Raw genomic sequence first — 20,973 nt, forward strand, 5'->3', positions numbered from 1 at the left:
ATTGCTGAATACTCTGCACTGGCCGGCAGGATACTTCGCGTAGAGAACAACTCAGGACGGGATACCGAAGCTCCAAACGTCGCGGCTCATGTACACCGTCGAGACGACGGCGCTGGAAACACAGAGATGTTCATAACCGTCGAGGTGCCCATCGGGAGCTCGGCTGCCGCGCAGGGAGCGAGGTTAAGTAGGGAGTGTTATGATTTTTCTTTCCAGGCGTGGCACAGAGGAATAACGATTTGGGCTTAGACTAGTCATAGTGGGAAGTAACATAGAGTAATAACATGCACATGTTACTACTCTATGTTACTACCTTCATACTAGTGGTTAGTAATACTATCAAACTAGTACTACTATTATAGATGTATGAATTAATTAGCTTGTAGACTCATTGTATCTTGGGAAGTGTGATGTTACAGGAACTAACTATGTTACTCAATCATCTTCTCTCCTCATTAACTCACTACCACATAAGTAAATTTGATGAGTTGGACACTTAATTACTAATGAAGTTACTTGTACTATGAGTAGTCTTAAACTGAAGAAGCTCACACATATACAAATTTGGCACCGTTGATAAACTAGGTTAAAGCACCAAGATATAGTCCATTGGATCACGAGTCGCCATTGGTCCCTCATCTTTGTCAGCTAGATAACAAGAACCACCAAAGAGGATACGGGGAGGAAGCCAATTGCACAATGGTGTGGCTGCAGTCAGGCTTGTGACGAAATAAGGACGAGGTAAATGTCTCTCGATCAATTTCGATGAAGTATAGCATGGTGGGGGAGAGATAGCGGCCGACGCCCGTACAAAGAAGATTTTAAGCAAGTAATTCATCTGTCAACATTCAGGAAACTGACCTATTTGGCAGGGATGGGCAGGAAATTGATGACCGAAAATTGAAATCGAATAGATCGAGACTGAAACTGAGAATACCGAGTTTGAAACAAAAAGACCGATCAGAACTTTGGGTAGCAAATTTTGAAGACCAAATTTAGTTCGGTTTATTCAGTCAGTAGTTCCCGATGATCGAATTGACCGAACTCCGTGCAAGAACACTTAGCTGGCTCGTTGCATTGCTTTTTACTAATATAAATTAGACAATAACTAGCAAGCTTTGGAGTATCATATATGTCCTTATTAATTAGTTTATAGACTCATTGTATCTTGAGAAGTGTGATGTTACAGTAACTAGCTATGTTACTCCATTCTCCTCTCTTCTCATTAACTCACTGCCACATAAGCAAATTTGCTGAGTTGGACACTTAGTTACTAGTGAAGTTACTCCCACTATGAGTAATCTTATTGTGCCGGCCCGTCTATGACACTTTTCCGGCAAAGTGATAAATTTGGCACCAGTATAAAATCTACTGGTCATGTTTTTCACACCTGTATAATTTTGTGTGGGCCTTTGGATTAACGAACATGGACGGTTATTACTCATTTGAGGGTACCATAAAACCTCTCAAAAATTCTGATCATTAAAAAACTAATGGATAGTTAGCTCTATTATACTAGCTACTGGCAACCATAGAAGTTGTAAAAGGGAGTTCAACGACTAACTTAGCTTTTTTACCACACTATCCGGCCATGACTGAACCTCGAATCAGAACTAGCTAACCAATTAGTATTACTATGTTGTTCCATTCGAAGCACACTAATATATTTTTGTAAATAATAATTTATCTATCTCAAGATGATTGGTCTTCAAGTGTACATAGGAGCTGTGCTCCATGAAACCGGTGGCGTGGAGGAGCCAAGGTTCCACTTGCTAGGAATTTACAAGATACTAAAAACTAAAGGTGGTCAACTGAGGGTGATCAAGAATACATTTGTGGAATAACGTTGGTAATGTTAAAGCTAAGGGGGCCTGATGTGGGGATAAAAAAATCGATTGAGGAATAGCCTTCGTAATGTTAAGGCGATTGGGCCAACACTCTGTGATGCCTCCTGTTATTACTATGCATTTTATTTCATTTCATGGATTGATCCATATCAAGAAACTGACAATTATCAGTCTAGTTATTTAGAGACTGACGATTACCATTGTCTATAATCAACAACTGCCTTGATGATCAGCATATTTCAGCTGTTCCTCTTTGCCTTTGGTCTGCTTAAGTTAGGTAGCCCTGTTGCTAGGCATGTTTTAGTTAATCATTAGGCTTTTGAAATTCGTAAGGGTGCCTTTGTTGGATACACAAATCACAATGAAGGAGATTATCACCGTGGTATGTATGGTTTTTGCACGGGTTGGCTAAGGTTCCGTAGAGTACCCCTAGATTACAACTTAGTCATCTCTAATGCAGTGATGACTTTTGGCAATTATGTTCAATGACACAGTACACTGGTTCTTGCTTCCTTTCCATCATCACAGCTTGTGCCTATGTTGTTTTCAGAGATTATGCTGCTATAGGAGGGGAAAGGCAGTCTTTGTAGACTTAATGCCAACAGATGAGGACCCGATGCCGCTTGATGGAAATCCGCATCCACTTCCTGGTAACATGCCCCTGCACGTTAATCTCAATAACTTTGGGTTGCCGCAGTTCCCTGAACTTGGTCGGAAGGATGTTCCCCCTGGTCTGGCTCTGCAGGTGCATGCGTGGGGATAGATTTTCGTTTTGCGGGTAACTATAATTATGAGGAGGCCGGCTCCCTTTGTGATTCAGCCTGCAGGTACCAGACAGTCTAATAATGGGTTTTAGACCGAAGAAACTAGCAACAACTTTAGCAACTTACGAGTTGTGTGTACATATATGCATGATCATAATAAGCATCTAGATGTAGAAGAAGCTCTGTCAAAAAAAAAAAGATGTAAAAGAAGTATACTTTTTGCTACAAAATGAATCATATTTCAGAGATAGATTTTGACACATCCCGGATTGACACGTAATACTTATATATGTGTAGCCTATCAAGTGATCGTGCAATAGCAGATCAAATTTCCATGAAAATACAGATATGACGCCTGTCCAACTAATGATATAAAGAAAGAAAACCTACATCTCCAATGTTGGGGGACGACAATTTCTTCTAGTACTTGGCATATAGGTGAAACAAAAGAGCGATGTATACAATGCTATTGTAACTATCAATAGAAGATTCATTTCCCGCTTTAGATTAGTCCCAGGTTCAACAGTAACTCGATTCAGTTCTTGCTCTAGCTGTATCCCAGGTTAACTTCTCTCCGTCTTGTTCTATCAGGGTTACTATGGTATTTGAAGATGCAATGGAACCTCCATTGCTACTACCAGCAGTAGCATCTGAGGATCTAATACTGGCATTAGCACATCCATTGCTGCTATCAGCAGTACCATCAGAAGATCCAATACTGGAACTAGCACCTCCATTATTGCTGCTATCAGCAGTACCATCTGAAGAACCTCTTATACCTGATTCCTTGTTGGCACTGACATCTAAAGCTCCGATACATTCCTTGTACAACATATGGAACTACAATAGAAGCTGTGAGAAATCTTTGGTCTCTTTGACCATAGTATAGAGGGCCTTGCCTAGAACCAAAGACGCAGCTGCGGTAGCAGTCACCTTTTCTGAAAGAGACTCAGCAACATTCAGTAGCAGCGCTCTAACGTACATCGGTTCATGTATCTATGCCAAACTATCAAGATCCCTGGTACTTCATACAATTTCCATAAAACATTGAGTTAAATCTATTGCCAAGGATATATCGGAATCATCCATGAAAATCCTCACAGTAGTGACCTCGATTTCAAAAAATAGTTTCAAAAGATGTACAACTTCATAACTGAGAATATGTATGACTATTATAAGATTAACCTAAGATACAATGTAACAAAGCAGTAGATATAGCTTCAAGAGTTCCAATTTCAAAGCTAAGTTATTAATGCTACGACATAAATGTTTGAAGATAATTTCGCTATAACCGAGGCAATAGAAGGCATGATAACCAGTAGGTTCAATGGTTGAAGAAAAAATTGATAAAATAAGGCACGCTGCGAAGTATGATCTTTTGGAACCAGCCTTGACGAGGAAAGAACATAATTATGTCTAGAATCCCAGTATGCACATAAGAGAACAATAGCCAATATTGCAACACAAGAATCCAATTGACAACATAATTCTGGAATCAAGCTGATGCTATGGCCGGATTGCAACACAAATCTTCCACAATGTCATTAGTCTCAACCGAAGCAACATCGCCAGTTAACCGATGAACTAAACAATGCTTGTTACGGAACATTACATCATTGCAATAGGAAAATAATTAACCATAATCCACGAGAATCGGGATTGAACGACGTACCATCGGCATGGGGAGCCATGGGCGGAGCATATGGCGTGATCAATCGTAGGCCGGCTAAGCAGGGTGGGCATCGGGGATGCCGTGCCACGTGGGTATGCATGGCAGATCATGGAGAGGCCGTGTACCGCAGGCCATGGACACCCGCGTCCTGCATCTCTACGAGGGTTGTCGTCACTGCAGGGGGGTGCATCCATACGTTACATATTTGGCGTAGTTTTCCATGTCAGGGCCACAAACCTACTCAACGTTCTCTTTCATTCCAGTGTTTTAGTCTGACAACAACCATTGACTTAGCATAATAGTTTATATTAAACTCTTATACTTATTTATATTTTATTTTATCAAACCTAGTCTCGACTAGCTTATTTAGCAGATAACAATATTGATAATACTAAGATATGGTGTTTTTTGTCATACGATTATACCATCTATTATCTGAAAATACACTGAATGTGGTACATCTAAAGTTTGATTCCTAACAAATTTATGTTACTTATTTTTAGACACTAGTTTTACGAATATTTAATCCGCAACAAAACCCTGAATGTGAGAAAATTAAAATAAGGATATAATTGGATGCCTCCATGGATTAGTTACCGGCACTTGTATAAGTTAGTGTGTGTGGGTGTGTGGTTGCAGTGGGGAAGATAGATCACATTGTTATCGGGTTCACCTCTATTGCTTATGCTATAATTTCTCACTAAAATTCAATCACAGTACTAATTTAATGAAGATCTGGCAAAAATATTGGGTTCATCTGCACCCAATCGTTCTACACCAGCTCCACCACTGTGTGGTTGTGTATTTTTTGCGGATGTTTTAGTTCCTTAAATATCTTGGTAGTGATCTCCAAATCCCACACTTTAATAGATATTTCCGGTGGGACAATTAGGCCAAGCAAATAGAAGATTATAGAGCGTATAAATATGTTTTATGAGAAGCTTGTCCTTGAATGTTTTTTCTTTCAAATATGTGTGTTCTAGTGAGTTCACTAATCAATCGCCAATAAGCCTACAATGCTGCTTAAAGTAATCACCAACAAAAATGGGGTATTCAGGTAGAATTTTCAATAAATAGGATAATTGATATGTATTTTTAGACAAACTAAATACCTAGTATGTCACGAGTGCAAAAAATAGTATAAATTTTGAAATTCCATCTAAACGTTGCATGATCTGGATCTCCAAATCCCACACTTTAATAGATATTTCCAGTGGGACAATTAGGCTAAGCAAATAGAAGATTATAGAGCATAAATATGTTTTATGAGAAGCTTGTCCTTGAATGTTTTTTATTTCAAATATGTGTGTTCTAGTGAGTTCACTAATCAATCGCCAATAAGCCTAGAATGCTACTTAAAGTAATCACCAACAAAAATGGGGTATTCAGGTAGAATTTTCAATAAATAGGATAATTGATATGTAGTTTTAGACAAACTAAATGTCTAGTATGTCCCGAGTGCGAAAAATAGTATAAAGTTTGAAATTCCATCTAAAACTTGCATGATCTGAAGTCTAAATGTTGATCCAACACCTCGGGTTCTAGATCGGCACTTGCAAGCTAGCTAACCCGACTGGTTTCGCCGGCGTAGCGGCTTGCTCGACGAGGATGACAAAGCCAGAGCTCGGAAGGCTGTCTTGTAATTTTCTTATTTTCCGAGCTTGTTTGTAAGACTCTTGTTTAATGCAATCAGTCCTTCTTCGCAAAAAAAAAAAAAAAAAAAAAAAACTAGCCAACCCGACAAAAGACGAAGTCATTAAGAGGATTTCCCATCCCTGTTTGCTTCTGTCCAGAGTCTTGTCCCAATCTATGAAGGCCTTTATTTCTCCTTGGAGCACACCTCAACCTTCTCCTTATCTAGGCTATTACCCGCTTCCCTCCCGTTTCAACCTGATAGAAGCCAGATCTCTTACGGCTTGACTGAAGCCGAGGCTCATTGGCCGGATTGGTACTCCCTCCTTTCCATATTACTTTGTATATAAGTTTGGTTAAAGTAAATTTAACTAATTATATGTAAAATATGTTATTATTTGGAAAATTAAAAGAAAAAAACACTAGTACCGTAATACAAGCGATTATCATATTATTTACATATGATTTGTATATATTAATATATATTTTATCGTGCATAGTTGGTCAAGATATTAGAAAGCTTGACTTAACCAAACCTGAAATGTGACCTAATATTTCATTCGATCTGAACTCTTAGACCATTGTCGCTCACTTTGACAAGAATTGGTGTGACCTACTGCAAGTGCCTAGCAGAAGTTCTCTCTACCAGACCTCGCGGCACCAAACCACAAATACCACAATGTTCGGATCCAACTAGCACCAACTAAGAGCATCTTCAATCGCGTTCTCTATAACCCCTCCTAAAAATTCAGATAGAGCGTTTGGGGACGCTATTGCTTGGTGCCGCGTTTGGGGCACGTCTCTCCCCAGTCGCGTCCCCCAAACGAGGCCCTAAATTTGTTTTTTTTTTCCGGTTAGAGTATTTGAAAACACAACCAATTTACTGAACGTAGCACACAGATAAATATATTTGCTAAAATTGTTTCCAAATCAAATAGATAAAATCGTCGCCGCATTTGCTGATAATCCTTTGGCCCTTCACAGATGGTCAACGAGATCATGTTGCAGTTGATCGTGAACATGGGTGTCATGGATCTCCGCGTGCATGGTGAGAAAATTAGCAAAATCTGCAGACACCTCGTGCTCAACCTCCGCAAGAGGGCAATGGCACTCATAGGGACCAACATGTGTCCTGCCCGATTCTTGCGATCATCCTCGATGATCATGTTGTGCATGATCACACAAGTCTGCATCACCTTCCACATTTAGTCGTGCGACCAGCTTAGAGCATGGTACCAAACAATAGCAAATTGTTTTTTGTAGCACACCAAATGTCCGCTCGACTTCCTTCCGGCAAGCCTCCCGTCGTGAAGCAAAGTGGAAATTCTTCTAACCTGATGGCACCAGGATTTTTTTGACAAATGGCGTCCATGTTGGATATATACCATCGACTAGATAGTAGCCTTTCGTATATTGGTGGCTATTGATCTCATAGTTGCATGGTGGTGCATGACCTTCCACTAGTTTCCTGAACACCGGAGACGGCTGCAACACGTTGATGACATTGTGTGATCCCACCATGCCAAAGAATGAATGCCAAATCCACAGGTCATAATCTGCCACAGCTTGAAGCACCACACTGCAATATCCATGACGCCCTTTGTATATACCTTGCCAAGCAAACATGCAGTTCTTACATGATCAGTGCATACAATCAATGCTTCCAAGCATCCTATGGAATCCTCTCGCTGCATTTTGGGCCATGATCCTTGCAGTCTCTTCTTCAGTTGGCCCTCTCAAGTAGTACTTGCCACACAGGTCGACAAAACTTATACATGCATTCAATGGTAAAATACTCACTCATGCAAAGGTCGTCATCCTGTGTATCGGCAGATGCTCCGTATGCAAGCATCCTCATGGCGGCGATGCACTTCTGAATCGATGAGAACCCGGCCGTGCCAACAACGTTGTGCTTCATCTTGAAGTAGGGGTCAAACTCTCGATCGCCGTGGATGATATTTATGAAAAAACCCTTGCTCATCCTATACTGGCGTAAAAAGTTGTCGTTCTGTGTTGCCCCTTCTACGAAGTAGTCATTGTGCAGCATGGTAACCATCGAAAATATAGATACATAAAGTAGTTTTTTTCCGACAAATGCATATGTTCCATGCACGGGACATCGCGTGCATGTTTATGCTCTTGAATTTATTATGTTTCAGGCTTTGAGATTTGTACTGCCTAGTTTCATTACGTTTCATCAAGTTTTGAAAATCTGAAACAAATTGGCATGCAATGAAGCGTAGTGATTCCGGATAAGCACCACTCTCCTAAGTACACTTCCATTATCCATACAATCAAGCTCGACACAATTCAGCACATAGTGCGTGTCTGTGCCTGTACATTTGGGTAAAACTTTAGCTAATTAGTGCAATTAATCACGTGTGATACAGTTTAATTTCAGAAGCACAACGACCCTGCATGCAGCATGCATATGCATCCACAAATTCCGGCAAGTTTCTAGTGAAGCGCGCCGTCGTCGTCGACATGGCGTCTGGGCACGGGCGCGAGGAGACCTTCGCGCCCCCCAGCACCGGCATCACCATCACCACCGTCGTCAGTCCTTGACAACGTCGACGAGGAAGTCGAAGAGATCGGTGTCTCGGACGGCTTGGGCGACGTCCTCCCGGTGCATGGTCCGGCGCTTGCCGTCGAGCGTGGCGGCCCATGCGGCGCGGGTGAGCTCGGCAACGAGGAGCTCGCAGGCCCTGGAGAACACCACGGGCGCCTCGACCGAGATCATCCTCGCCCCGGCGCCGTCCGCGCCGCTGCCGTCCCCCGCCGACCGCTTCATGATCTTCTTGATCCGCGCCAGCGGCATCGCGTGCGGCCCCGTCCGCGCCGTCGCCCCGCCCCGGAACACCCCCGAGTACGGCCTCGCTAGCCTCATCTTCTCGCCACCGCCGCTCTTGCGTCCGCCCCCGTGCTGGCCTATATAGCTAAGCTCCAACGAACGGTGCAATTTCTGATCAATCAGCTGCGGCCATGGATGGATGTTATATACGCGCGCATCGCGTTTGACTCCACGAGCCGAGGGAGGTGGAGCGCGTGGCGTGGTGGTGGCTGCTGCGGACCATGGGCGCTGGGCGGCCGGCCATGGAGCTGGCCGTGGCCGGCAGTTTGGACAGCGATCGATCAGTGCGTGGAGCTAGAAAGATCATGTAAACAAATCGAAGGAAAACGTAGGAGACATTGGTTGAGATCGCGATGGTGTACGAAGGCGTGTAGATAATTGGGGTGCAGCTTTTCATCGAACGTTGCTTGCTTGCGTTGCGCTGCGTGGGTCAAGAGGATGAGATTGAGGAGATCGAATCGACCAGCGCGTCCTTATTTGGAAGGCGTCTTTCTTGGAGTACGCAAGCAAGGTGTAAAGCGTAGTCTACGTTGGCATATGCGTTTTCTCTTTTGGAATATTGGCATATTCTATTCTCTGCTGCATATTCCTTATTTGCACATACAGAAAACAAATACGCATATGATCGTACAGATGGCGATCTAGTATGCATCATTGACAAAATTTACATGGGTAAAATGGACACAGAACATTGCCAGTTGGCGGCTTGGCGTGCGCCACAGTTGCACAAAACGGGACCAGCAGAACACACCACAGCAGCATAACATTTGAATTTACCGGATAGTACTACTCTCTAGCAAAAAAAGGCATTTGGAAATTGGGTTGCATGCACCGTTTTATTTTGAAAATTGGGAAAACGGTATTTCAAAGTACTAAAAATAAATATGGATGCAACCAATGATGTATCCTACAAATGTGCAAGGTCTCAGTATACATGTTTCGGGTTCTTTTAAGCACTTGAACATGCAAGGGAGGAAAGACCTACCTGACTTATTGGGTATCGCGGCTTTGGTTGCGGTGTCCGGGCGAAAGCCTAGATCCTTTGGATCGGCGCGATGACGACGTTCTCGATGTCGTCCCTTCTGTTGAAAGTTTCGCGTTTGGGGACACAACTTGGAGGTCCTAATCCATTCCTCCGGTGCTTGCCGCGGTCCGAGTTTGGCTGCAGAGGCGCTATGCACGCCATAGTTGGCGACTCCAAGACGATGCTTTCTCGGGGCCAACCAAGTTCCACCATATTGTCCTGTTATGGTGCGTCGACAAGGAGAACCCTTTTAGAGTTGTTGTTCTTCGGAGGTGTCTAGCGTCGGTCGAGACGCGGTTCTATTGTTTAGCTTAGGATAGATTCTTTCTTCTCGTTGTTGTTTTGTCAACGGTGCCTATCTTCGGACTAGTCGGTGTAGAGTTCATGCTACGGGTGGTAGCCTTCTTGTATTCAAACCTCTGTCTTTTATAAAGATAATGTACGCCCCTGTCTTCTATAAAGATAATGTACGCATTTCATGTGCTAATTAAAAGGGAAGTTGTCTGCCCTTGCTCGATCCTACCGATTAAATGGATTGAGCGAGTGCTCTAGGCTTCGGCCCTTCGCAGTACCTTTTTCAGTTGCTCATTCGTTTCACTCGTGCGAGTTGGCTCTTTAGTTTTCTTCCTCAACCCTCCAGGTCTTCAATTTTCGCCTCATCCTGTATGCATTAGACGTGGGCAGTTTTGCCTCGAGATGGGCAGGTGAACTTTTATTTTCTGGTGCGCAGAGGTGCTAACCTGACATCACTGAGTGAAGTCATTTGCGGTTGCGAATGGAGCCTGTCGCAGTCCGATTTTGTCATACAAATCATGTACAAGTCAATTGATCTAATGTACGGGTTACTTGCTAGGGATCAAATCTACGAGGAACCATCAGAAACAGCTTATTCTAATCTGATCTTGTTGCCGCTTGCACCTGAAAATGTGGCTATATTTCTCTCAGCTGTGTTGATCCATATGTCCGTCAGTTGGGCAGCTATGTTCAGAGATCGTCATCTGATATCCCCTTTTTTATGGTGTTGATCATGATGCTTCGGCACAGTGTCTTCAAAGAAATCATGTCAACCATGATTTGATGGAATAGAGAGCGGTGTCCCGATACCAATACCAACATGAATACCAATACACAACAGTCATTTGGTTACTTCTCCAAATTATCAGTTGCTAGCGCTAGTGACTAAAGAAGTTGGTGAAAGCTGACTTGCCAAATCGCACCTTCTTCCATCTGCTCTTGAACAGGTAAGGATGAATACCCAATACATGCTCAGGCATGAAGTCGTGCCGTGTTAATATGCCAACGACAGGCGACCTCTGCATTAACAGAAATTAAATGGTCAAAAATATATCGACATCAGAACAAAAATAATATAACTTCAAATGAGGATACACGTGCATGCAGTATAAAAGATAATTCTAGTAGTAATTGTGCATCCATTTTGCGACCCTGTATGACTAATCATCATAGTTACCGTCAGAACTAGTAAGGGTTAAAACTAGTTTGCCAATGAAACAAGTGATGATTGCAACATAGGTGCTATTCAGCTAGATTTGTTGATACAAGCACGACAATTAATAAAAAGATATACTCCTACAAAGTAGATTGACAAAATAATGCTTCAAAACCTTAAACACTGTGATAAATGAATATAAAGAAGAGTCGCCTAACCTTGGAAGATTTTGGAAGAACCAAAAGGTGTCTCAATCCAACTTCACGAAAAAGTATAAGAGCCTTAGCTAAAGACATAGTCTCAACCACAGTGTAAGGAGATGTGTTTGTGAATGGATGCAAGTCTAGAAACATTTCCATTTCATCTGCAGTTAATTCAATGTCCTCGATTCTGTCATGTTTTCCTGAACCACGTTTTGCAAATTCATCAGGTGAGAAATGCTTTGAAGCATCTAATGCTGAAGTTGTGCAACTACTGGCAAATTCTTTCTTTCTCAGTAGAACAAGCAGGTGGGCTCGAAGAATAAGACCATATAACTCGGGACCATCTGAAATTGGTGGCTCATCAACGACAGGGAAACCATTATGGCCGGTTGTCTTCAAAACATGCACAATACGGCCAACTTTCTCTATGCCACCGAATGTCTGCAGAGGACCTGTTACAACATCACTAACTGACAATTGCCTCATGTAGGGTTCAGCATGCCCTTCAAGAAAGGGAAAACCTTTCAATTTGACAAGCAAGTCATAGACATTTGCATTAAACGCATCTGCCACTGTCTTTGATATGATAAGGACCAGCATAACCAGAGGAAGCATGAGCAGATTGTTTGTCAGTTCTAGCATGACAACACAAACTGACACTGTCATTCTCATTGATCCACCTAGAAGGGCAGCAGAGCCAAGAACTGCAAAAAGACCATGATCTAAAGTTGATTCCGACCCAATCAACATGCCAACCAGACGACCGTAAGCTGCACCAGTTAAAATGAGTGGCACAAAGAGGCCAGATGGCAAGGCAAGTCCATAGCTGAAGATCCCCAGAAAATATGATGCCAAAAAGAACAGAAGGATGGAAGAGAGGTGGAACTCATGATCGGTGCCAGAACTGTAGAGGTTTCTAATAGTATCATCATTGGTGTTGAAGAGCAGGCTAGCCAAGTCGTTGTAATTACCCATTTGACACTGGAACTTCTTGAAATTTCCAGACCTACCAATTGATGGACAAGCTTCTTCTGAGTCAATTGGACATGGTTTGCAAGCAGCAAGCCATGGCAAACCAAAGAGGCAGCATGAAGTACAGATGGTGACTGTTGCAGCCAGGAGTAGTTTGTAGGTTTGCCCTCTCCTGAGTAAATTGAAGAGATTGGGAAGGAGTTAGCTCGGGGAAATTTTAGCACTTCGCATAGAGAAATGAGTCTAATTAACACCATAATTAAGCATCTACGAAAAGGACCAGTACTTGCACATAGCCATTGTTGTGATTTATGAACAGTTTTGAACTTTTAATTAACTAGTTCATAACATTGATATGAGATATAGTAAAAGGAAGTGATGTATTAAGGACTACTTAGCTTTTAGCAAATGGAATGCCTCAGTTCAAAATTACGTAAGTGAGTCGGTACATACTGGTTGATAACATTGTAAAGGCGAAGAACCTTGTCAAGGAAGAGGTTGTACAAGCTCCCCAGTACTCCTCCAAGAACTGCCAGTGTGATTACGGGAGGTAAATCAACCGCATGATAGTTGATGTAACCCGAAGTAACATCAAACATTATAAGGCCACCTTTCCCGAACAATCCACACCTGCCACTTTTACAGACGTCTATTAATACCCTAAGAACAACAGCAACGATGGCTGTTGTGAAAAAAGCTCGCCAGAGTAGGGCACTCCTCCACCTGCAAAGACAACAAAAAGTATAGTTCAGTAGTATTTTATTTTTGTGCAATTTTTTTTATATGGGTACAATGTTGTAGGAGCACTTAGAGATATATTTTCATTTCAAGGTGTAAGCACAAAGGACACATTTATCTTTTTAGAAAATGAAAAGGGCATATTTATCTTGCACGCTACCCTTCATTGCATCAATGCACCTCTTGCCATAACAATTTTCAAAAGTTCTACTAAGAGTTGGCCAAGAAAGTAATGATGGTTCAAAATTTCAGATAATCCTAGATTGGAAAGCAGTGAAAAAAAGGAGAAATTAATTGGTAAAGCTACAAGTTGTTGTGGGATTTTCTAATATCTGAAATTGTGCAGAAAATTTAAAGCTTTGGCACTAGGTAGTGCAGTCTTGTGTCCTTGCCGAAAAACAAATGAAATCACAAACTTGAGGAATAAAATGGACATCTTGTGTAACACCTTAAGCATAGAACCTGCTGTTGACTATATTTCTACATCCTCGAAATAGGCTTTCGCCCCGCTTTATAGATAAAGCCGCAACAGCTGAACCGATATTTCTACATTTCAGCAGGTACGGACAATATTCTTACCTTAGCGAATAAATAATGAAATAAGACAATCCATAGAGGTAAGTATCACTATTTCAAGTCAAAGAGAAGTTTTTACCGTGAAGATACTGTTTCCAGAGCAAAAAGGACTCCAGCAACTGGAGCCCTGAAAGCACCAGCAATACCAGCACCAGCACCACAAGTGACAAGGTCCCTCCGATCCCTATCGTTCTTGAAGTACCTTAGCCATTTAGATGTCATTCGATATTTCCGTGAACCACCTTGCCCAAGAATTGATGCAATGCATGCACCTGTGTGTACCAGAGGACCAGCTTTTCCCACATGCAGTGATGCTGATACTGCAGCAATGCATCCAACAACCTGCTCAAAACCAGAAGATATGAAATCAAGGTATACTAATACAAGAGGAAAGCGATTTGGTTCATACAAAAAAAAAAACAAAGTTAAATATGCAGGGGATCAAATTGGCTGGAAATGTTGTAAATGACCACAAAGTGATCTGATCAATGACAAGTTTATAAAAAGTGAGCAGCAGCAACATTTACTAAAATTTAACTTTGCATGGACGTCTGTAGAAAACACACACTTCTGCAGGGGCATATATCTCATCTTTCCTGCATTTTTTTATATATCCGAACGGTTGTATGCTCAACCCACAGAGATCTGATCAAATCCTACACTCCAACTTGTGTAAATCATCTCTCACGTGATGTTGAATAAAAGTACAAGAAGACAACTACTTTGCAGGGACATTTCAAGAAAACACACACTTTGCAGGGGCATATATCTCATCTTCCCTACATTTTTTAAAATATCCAAAATATTGCATGGTCAACTCTATGCCAACATAACATATTTCAGTTGACATGATTTCCTAGCCCTCAGAGATTCTATCAAATCCAGCACTCCAGGTTCCAACTTGTGTAAATCGTCTCACGTGGTATATATTAAATAAAGGCACAATAAGTACAGAAAACAGAACTACTGCAGATCCAACTACAATGTCTGACAAACAGATTAGAGATATCTCTGCTACAGAACTGCCACAATGACAGATCAAGGATCCAATGGAGCACATCATTGCTTCACTAGTACAAGGATACTTCCAAGTTAAGGGCAAGAAGAATTGGTGTACCTTGACCAGCAGAGTCTTGAGACAGAATATGTTGGGCGCATCGACGCCGTTCAGGTAGGCCTTCACTTCCGGGATGCCGGACCCGGCCGCCGCCGGCGCCACGTACACCGTCAGCGCCGTGGCGAACATGGTGAGCAGGAAATTCGACACCAGGAACACTATGAACGCCGATTCGAACCTGACCGGGTCAATTTCGAGTGAGAACCACAAACAGAAACCGCCTGAATGGCGATGAGCTCAGCAGAAACTTACCTGCGCTCGAACATGAGTGTGGATGTGATGACGAACTTGACGCCGGCGACGTTCTCGACGCCGAGGTTGGCGAGGAAGGCGGCGACGGCGGTGAGCGCGCCGACGAGGAAGCAGAGGGCCCACTTGAGCGCGAAGTAGCGCAGGATGTGGTTCCGCCCCTGCGCCCTCCAGTCCTGCTTGAACACGTCGTTCTCGATCAACCTAGAAGGCGAATGGAGGCCAATTAGCGAGCGAATTGCGTGAGATTGGGGGGAGGAGAGGCGGGCGTCGTGGTGCGTACTCGTAGTCGAGGCTCTCGATGGGGCAGACGTCGGTGCCGACGAGCGCGACCTGGGAGGTGACGTTGGACCGCAGGCGGCCGAAGGAGGAGAGGAAGCGCCACCGGGCCCGCCGCTGCTGCTCCTCCTCGCCGTCGCCGTCGCCCTCGCCGTCCTCGAGCGCCGCCGTGTCCTGGAAGAAGAAGGACGAGCCGGGTGAGATGAGCGGGGCCTCGATGTCAGCCTCCGGATCCGCGGCGCCGCCCGCGCTCCCGCCGCCATTCTGGTCCCTCGGAGCCATCCGCCGATCTGCTCCGCTCCGCCGCCAGCCCACCACGCACGGCACGGCACGGGCAGGGGAGTGGTGCTGAGCTCAGCAACAGAAATTCCCGGCGATAGCAAAACTCGTTTTTTATGACTGGGACGCTGACCGTCGGGACCCGTGACCACTTGGTCCCAGTTGGATTTGACAGTGGTTCCTGCTAGGTGGAGCCGCCGCCGGCGTCTGGGGAATCGAGAAGCTGAGTTCGGAAACAGTTGGCGAGGATTCCGGCCGGTGGCGGCACGCTTCACGCTTGGAACAAACAACCGACGGAAGAGACGAGCAAAACGAAACGCTTCTAAACGTCGATCGGATCTGATTCTGTCGTTTGTTTTGGTTCTTATTCTAGCGAGTCTTCGTCTTAAGTGTCGTCGCGACGAATCTGGCACAACTTTGCGTAAGAAACCTTGTATATTCCACTACATCTTGATCTTTAGTACTACGTATATAGCAAGGTTGTCACTTTCAGATGTCGAATCTAGCTTTGAACCGCAATTTCTTTTGTTTTACTAAAAAAATGCAATCTGCTCCTAGGTTCCTGAATATATAGACTAGTTATTTTCTTTAAGAACAGGTTTGCATGGGTATTTGTGTGTCCAAATGACAAAATACACTTGTAAATGCCGGAGACATTTACATGCTTGTAAGTTTCTAGAAAACAGGTTCGTGCCACGTTTAGAAAATGTTTAGGTCAACAATTCCTTTATTCAAGGCACATTTTCATGAATTTTTTCAAGTTGGTTGAAGGTCAACTTGTACAACATTCATATAGGTTTCTAGCTCTATGGATCTGACTACTAGGAAAAGGCCATCCTGGTGAGTCGACAGCAACATTTTTAAAATATTAAAAAAAGCCAATCTAATATGTGGATAAATTACCATAGCCCATTGAAATCAGATGGATACCTTTTCATCGGAGGTCGTATGCAACCGGAAAAGCCATTTTACCGAAAGATGGCGCAATTTTGCAAAAATAGTTGAAATTCATGTTTCTTCATTTTTCTGACAACTAGACCACAAACACATGGCCATCTCAAAGTATTTTATTTTTTAAAATTTCTAACATCAGCCGTGCACTACACTTAGCGCCGACGAACCGGTATAATGGTGCTCTAGCACACCACTATACCTATGCGTCGGCAGTAAGTGTGGTGCACATTTTTGCCCTGACCTGGATCGGGCCCAGGGTTATCGCCAGTGCGCAAATCCGGACGTGTGCCGACGGCATGTAGTTATCACCGGTACGCTGGAAAACGCGTGCGCCGACGGGAAATAGCACCGGCGTGCTTTTTTTTGCGAGCGCTGGTGGTAACCCTTGGCCTATAGTTGTTTTCCTAGTACCGTCTTGATTCTTACTGTATGGTATGTATGACTTCACTTTCATATACATTTGGTTCTAAATCAAGCTCCAATTTTTTTGTTTCAAGATTTTCATTAAAAAAAAGCTTGAGGGGTTTTTTTTTGTTTTGGCACATATACGAGTTTGTATGTTTTTGTAATACAATCTAGTGCCATGCGTGAAAAACATTTATATCAATAATTGTGAAAAGGTAGTGTTCATGATATTTTTACGGGATGATTGAAGATCTCACATGTAGTGCTATTCAAATCCATCTTACGAAGCAAATTCTCCTACATCTTGGTCTTTACAGTATAATATGGTGTCACTTTCACATGTATGACTCTAGATTGAATGAACAAATGTTTAAGGCATTTCTTACAAAAATGGAGTTAGTGTCTTTTTGCCAGGTTTACACGTGCAGTTGCGTGTCTTGTGTAGTTGGTTTGATGCTTTGTCCCTTTTTCTAGTGAATCTTTGTCTTAGATGTCACATAAACAAATTTGGCAATAACTTTTCTTAAGAAACTACTAATTATAATGTTTCTTGATCTTTATATTAAGGTATTACTTTCCCATTTGATTCTAGCTTCAATTGATTCTTGCCGAAAACATTTTTGTTGGCAATTTTGTTGATTCGAGGTTTTTAAATACCCAAAGGTTGCCAAGTTGACATGGGTATTTGTGCATCCAAATGTCAAATTAGGCTAGTAAATGATCAATACAATTATTTCGGTGTTTATAAGTTCTGATGAAGCGGTTTCGCTCCATGTGTAAACGTGGTGCACGTCGAAAAAATGCATTCTTAGAGCACTACTTTCTGCAAAGCATAAAGTTTAGTGAAAATTTACAAGATGACTCAATAATCTAACATGTAGTACATTTTCAAGTTTCGTTACAAAATTAACTATAGTGATGTTTATCTTTATCATACAATATTGTGTGAGCTTCACATGTATGACTCTAAATTGAAATTACAATTTTTTTTGTTTCTATCTTTTTTAAAACAAATCAGAGTTCTTTTTTGGTAGTTTTTACATGGGTAGTTGTGCATCCAAATGTTACATTACATATGAAGTAAGCGTATTATATATGTCTTGTAAATTCTTATGAAACAATTTCGCACCATTTGCTGAAGAAGTTCAGTATGAAGATTGCTCATGTAAGTACTATTTTGTTTGAATGCCCATCTTTCATGAAATTTTTCTTGTGCGTCGAATTCAATTTGATTTTCAACATTTTAAGGTTATTTTGAAGAAAATTTTGTTCACATAGAGTACTGTAGATGCTCTTAAGCGACTATTTTGTACCTCTATCCAAGTAAAGCTTGATTGGCATCGTCCCAACTAAATCTAATATTGGTGTGAGGGTGACAAATGCGTGTATATGCAGTCAACTCAATATATACTTACCTCAACTCAGCTTGTATTAGAAAACATGCCAACTCGTTTGGTTAGAGCTAGAGGTCGAGCTACGGAGTTGCCTCATACTCTGCTATATCAAGTTGATATTGATCAACTTTCGAGGTAGATGCAAAGTTAATTTTTTTCTACGATCGACAATGATGTAGTGTAAAATCTCATGCCTAGTTTAGAAAAAACAACTTGCAGCGAGTTAATTAAACATAACCATAAATAAGAGGGCATTCCGTGATAAAAATTGGGAAGTGTCTTCTACGTCTTCTATCATTTATCGAATCAAATGATGACATGATTTTAATCCTTAGTTTTATAGGAATTACCTAAATGATGGAATACATCTACACTTAAATTTTCATATGCGTGTTTCAACAAAAAAATAAATCCAAAGTGCATGCGTGTTTCAACATAAAGCACTGAACATCTCAGATGCGACTATTAAAGTAACACATTTTCATTATAGGCAAGAAAAGCTAACTAATTATTTGAAGTTTCATTCCACTATAAAATATGACATACCTGATATGGTAGTTCAATCTACATCAATTCTATATGGATCGGATTATCTTTTGCTCAGACACAGCTCATATTTCAACCAAACTACAGCAGCAGGCTCAGGCTCATCTAGTCATCTCATTTTTGTTCAATTTGATCTTGAGTCGATCTAAAACATGATTTAATCTCAAGCAGCTCACGGCCCTCCAGCTTTCTTTGTAGCCCTAGTCTCCAAAGGGCGAGATGGGAGGAGGATCTCCATCTAAGTATATTATTCAAAGTGAGAGGTTTTACGGTGGTAGCGCAAGCACTTGAGGAGAGATATTGCCGCCAAAATTTTCCGATTGTTGTTCGAAAAATGTATGTTTGATCCAATGAATGTAGTTTAGTCCCCCCCCCCCCCCTCTCTCAAACCCCTATGCATATATCTCATTGTTTCCGTTCACATTAATGCAAACATAGCTTTAGCAGCCCCTCCTCGTTCAAGGTTATCGATCACCTTTAGCCACTATCCACAACCCTCACATGCCCAATGGAGAAGGGTGTATTGTTCTCCTCCTTTTACCCCTCCTAGATTTATGAGGTTCCGATAAACCCCAAACCTCGCCCGGCATTAGATAGGTGGGTGAGCTCGTGAGGGCAGAAATTTCGAAGATAAATGATCCAAAAGTCATAAACCCGGGAAATTTGTACAATATGTAGGTATGGCTGAGTGATATTATCGAATTCAATACTTAATATATACATGATCAGCAATCAAAAGGTAGATCATATGGAACAAGTTAGATCAAGAAACCCCATATACAAAAATTGTCAAAAATCCAGAAAAAAAAAAGGAAAAAAAACGAGGTGGTAACTGAAGTACTGAACATGCACGGACGTGGAGTTCTTTCACCAATGTATCTCAAAAGAAGCATCGAACAAATTGTTCTACTACTATCACAAGAATGGCAAAAGAGACTTGATTCTTACCCGTGGAACGACGACACATATATGATCATCGGCCACCGCCGGAGCGGCAGAAACAGCCTCGACTGGCAGGTCGCCGGCTGGTCCTCCTACCGCCATCGATATGGACGCACGGAGGTTCTCTGCATGAGAGAAACGCAGCTAGTGAGCCGCCGAGCGCTGCCCATAAGAATCAGAGCTTCATTGTGTCGTCAATGTATCCGAGGCAGCTAAGGGAGGAAGTGAGAGCATACCACCTGGGCGGACGACGTACGTACTAGGCAGCCGTGGAAGTGTTGGAGCTTAGACCAGTGGAGGCTCGTCAGGGATTTGTACCCAGCGTCGCAACTAAGCATGCCGGACGAAAGGGTAACCATCGGAAAGGGAGCATGGCATGGCACGGTTGAGACCTGATGACAACCGACGTACGGGCAAGGGAAGAAACAGCAACGTAATTTACACAAGGCAACAACGGGCGCATCAGGGCAAGATGAGGAGCTGCCAGCAGCCTCGGCGATATCGCTCGATCGGACGAGAGCTAGCTAGAAGCAACGGGAGGGCAGAGAACCCACGCTCGCACGGCAAATGGACAGATCGAACTGCACTGATTAAGTAGCTTTCGAGCAGAATCGCACTGGTTAGCAGGCAACCAGGCAAGCCGCTGTCAGCTGTCAGCCGGCCTAGCAAGGAGACAGAGGCGCAGGGAACAGAATATACTACCCAACCAACGCCGCAGCTCTGGGAAAACGCTGACGGATACCCGACGAAATTAACCCGGTCGCCATCGACCGGCCGGAAACGCACGGACACAAGGCGCTAGCTCCACCGCCGCCGCGCTGGGCAGGCTGCTAACACGCCTGTACGTGGCACACCTTCCTTGAACACGGCGATATATTGCCAGCAAAGGGAGGGTGCTCACATTCCTTGAACACCGCAGTTGCCAGCAAATGGAGGATACCGACGCGACGTCGGGCTCTCTGAATGCTTATATCAGGTCACCACAGATTCTGACGGACGCTCAACTGCTGACCGTGAACTCATCGGGCACCGGCAGCGCCGGGGCAGATCACACGTCGCGGCTATCAGTCCTGATAGCG

The 20,973-nt window shown here is 42.9% G+C and overlaps 2 protein-coding genes across 3 annotated transcripts; both read right to left on the reverse strand.

Annotated features, from left to right (window-relative positions):
• Positions 1–8,469: 8,469 nt before the first annotated feature.
• Positions 8,470–8,802, reverse strand: LOC124670997 (nuclear transcription factor Y subunit C-3-like). Its single transcript, XM_047207447.1, has one exon. The coding sequence runs from the start codon at positions 8,800–8,802 to the stop codon at positions 8,470–8,472; it is 333 nt and encodes a 110-aa protein (XP_047063403.1).
• Positions 8,803–10,473: 1,671 nt separating this feature from the next.
• On the reverse strand, positions 10,474–20,170 carry LOC124670162 (putative chloride channel-like protein CLC-g). 2 transcript variants are annotated; one of them, XM_047206672.1, is made up of 8 exons: positions 19,901–20,170; positions 15,379–15,548; positions 15,099–15,299; positions 14,847–15,024; positions 13,809–14,071; positions 12,869–13,138; positions 11,459–12,587; positions 10,474–11,103 (listed from the first exon to the last, which is right to left on the reverse strand). In XM_047206672.1, exons 1-8 carry the CDS (start codon positions 19,994–19,996, stop codon positions 10,963–10,965), a joined length of 2,448 nt encoding a protein of 815 aa, XP_047062628.1. In that variant the 5' UTR covers positions 19,997–20,170; the 3' UTR covers positions 10,474–10,962. The 2 variants fall into 2 exon arrangements, with proteins under 2 accessions (XP_047062628.1, XP_047062627.1); XM_047206671.1 differs by lacking the exon at positions 19,901–20,170 and having other exon boundaries at positions 15,379–15,915.
• Positions 20,171–20,973: the final 803 nt, after the last annotated feature.

The sequence above is a fragment of the Lolium rigidum genome, chromosome 7 (genome assembly GCF_022539505.1).
Source record: "Lolium rigidum isolate FL_2022 chromosome 7, APGP_CSIRO_Lrig_0.1, whole genome shotgun sequence".
Taxonomy (NCBI): Eukaryota; Viridiplantae; Streptophyta; class Magnoliopsida; order Poales; family Poaceae; genus Lolium; species Lolium rigidum.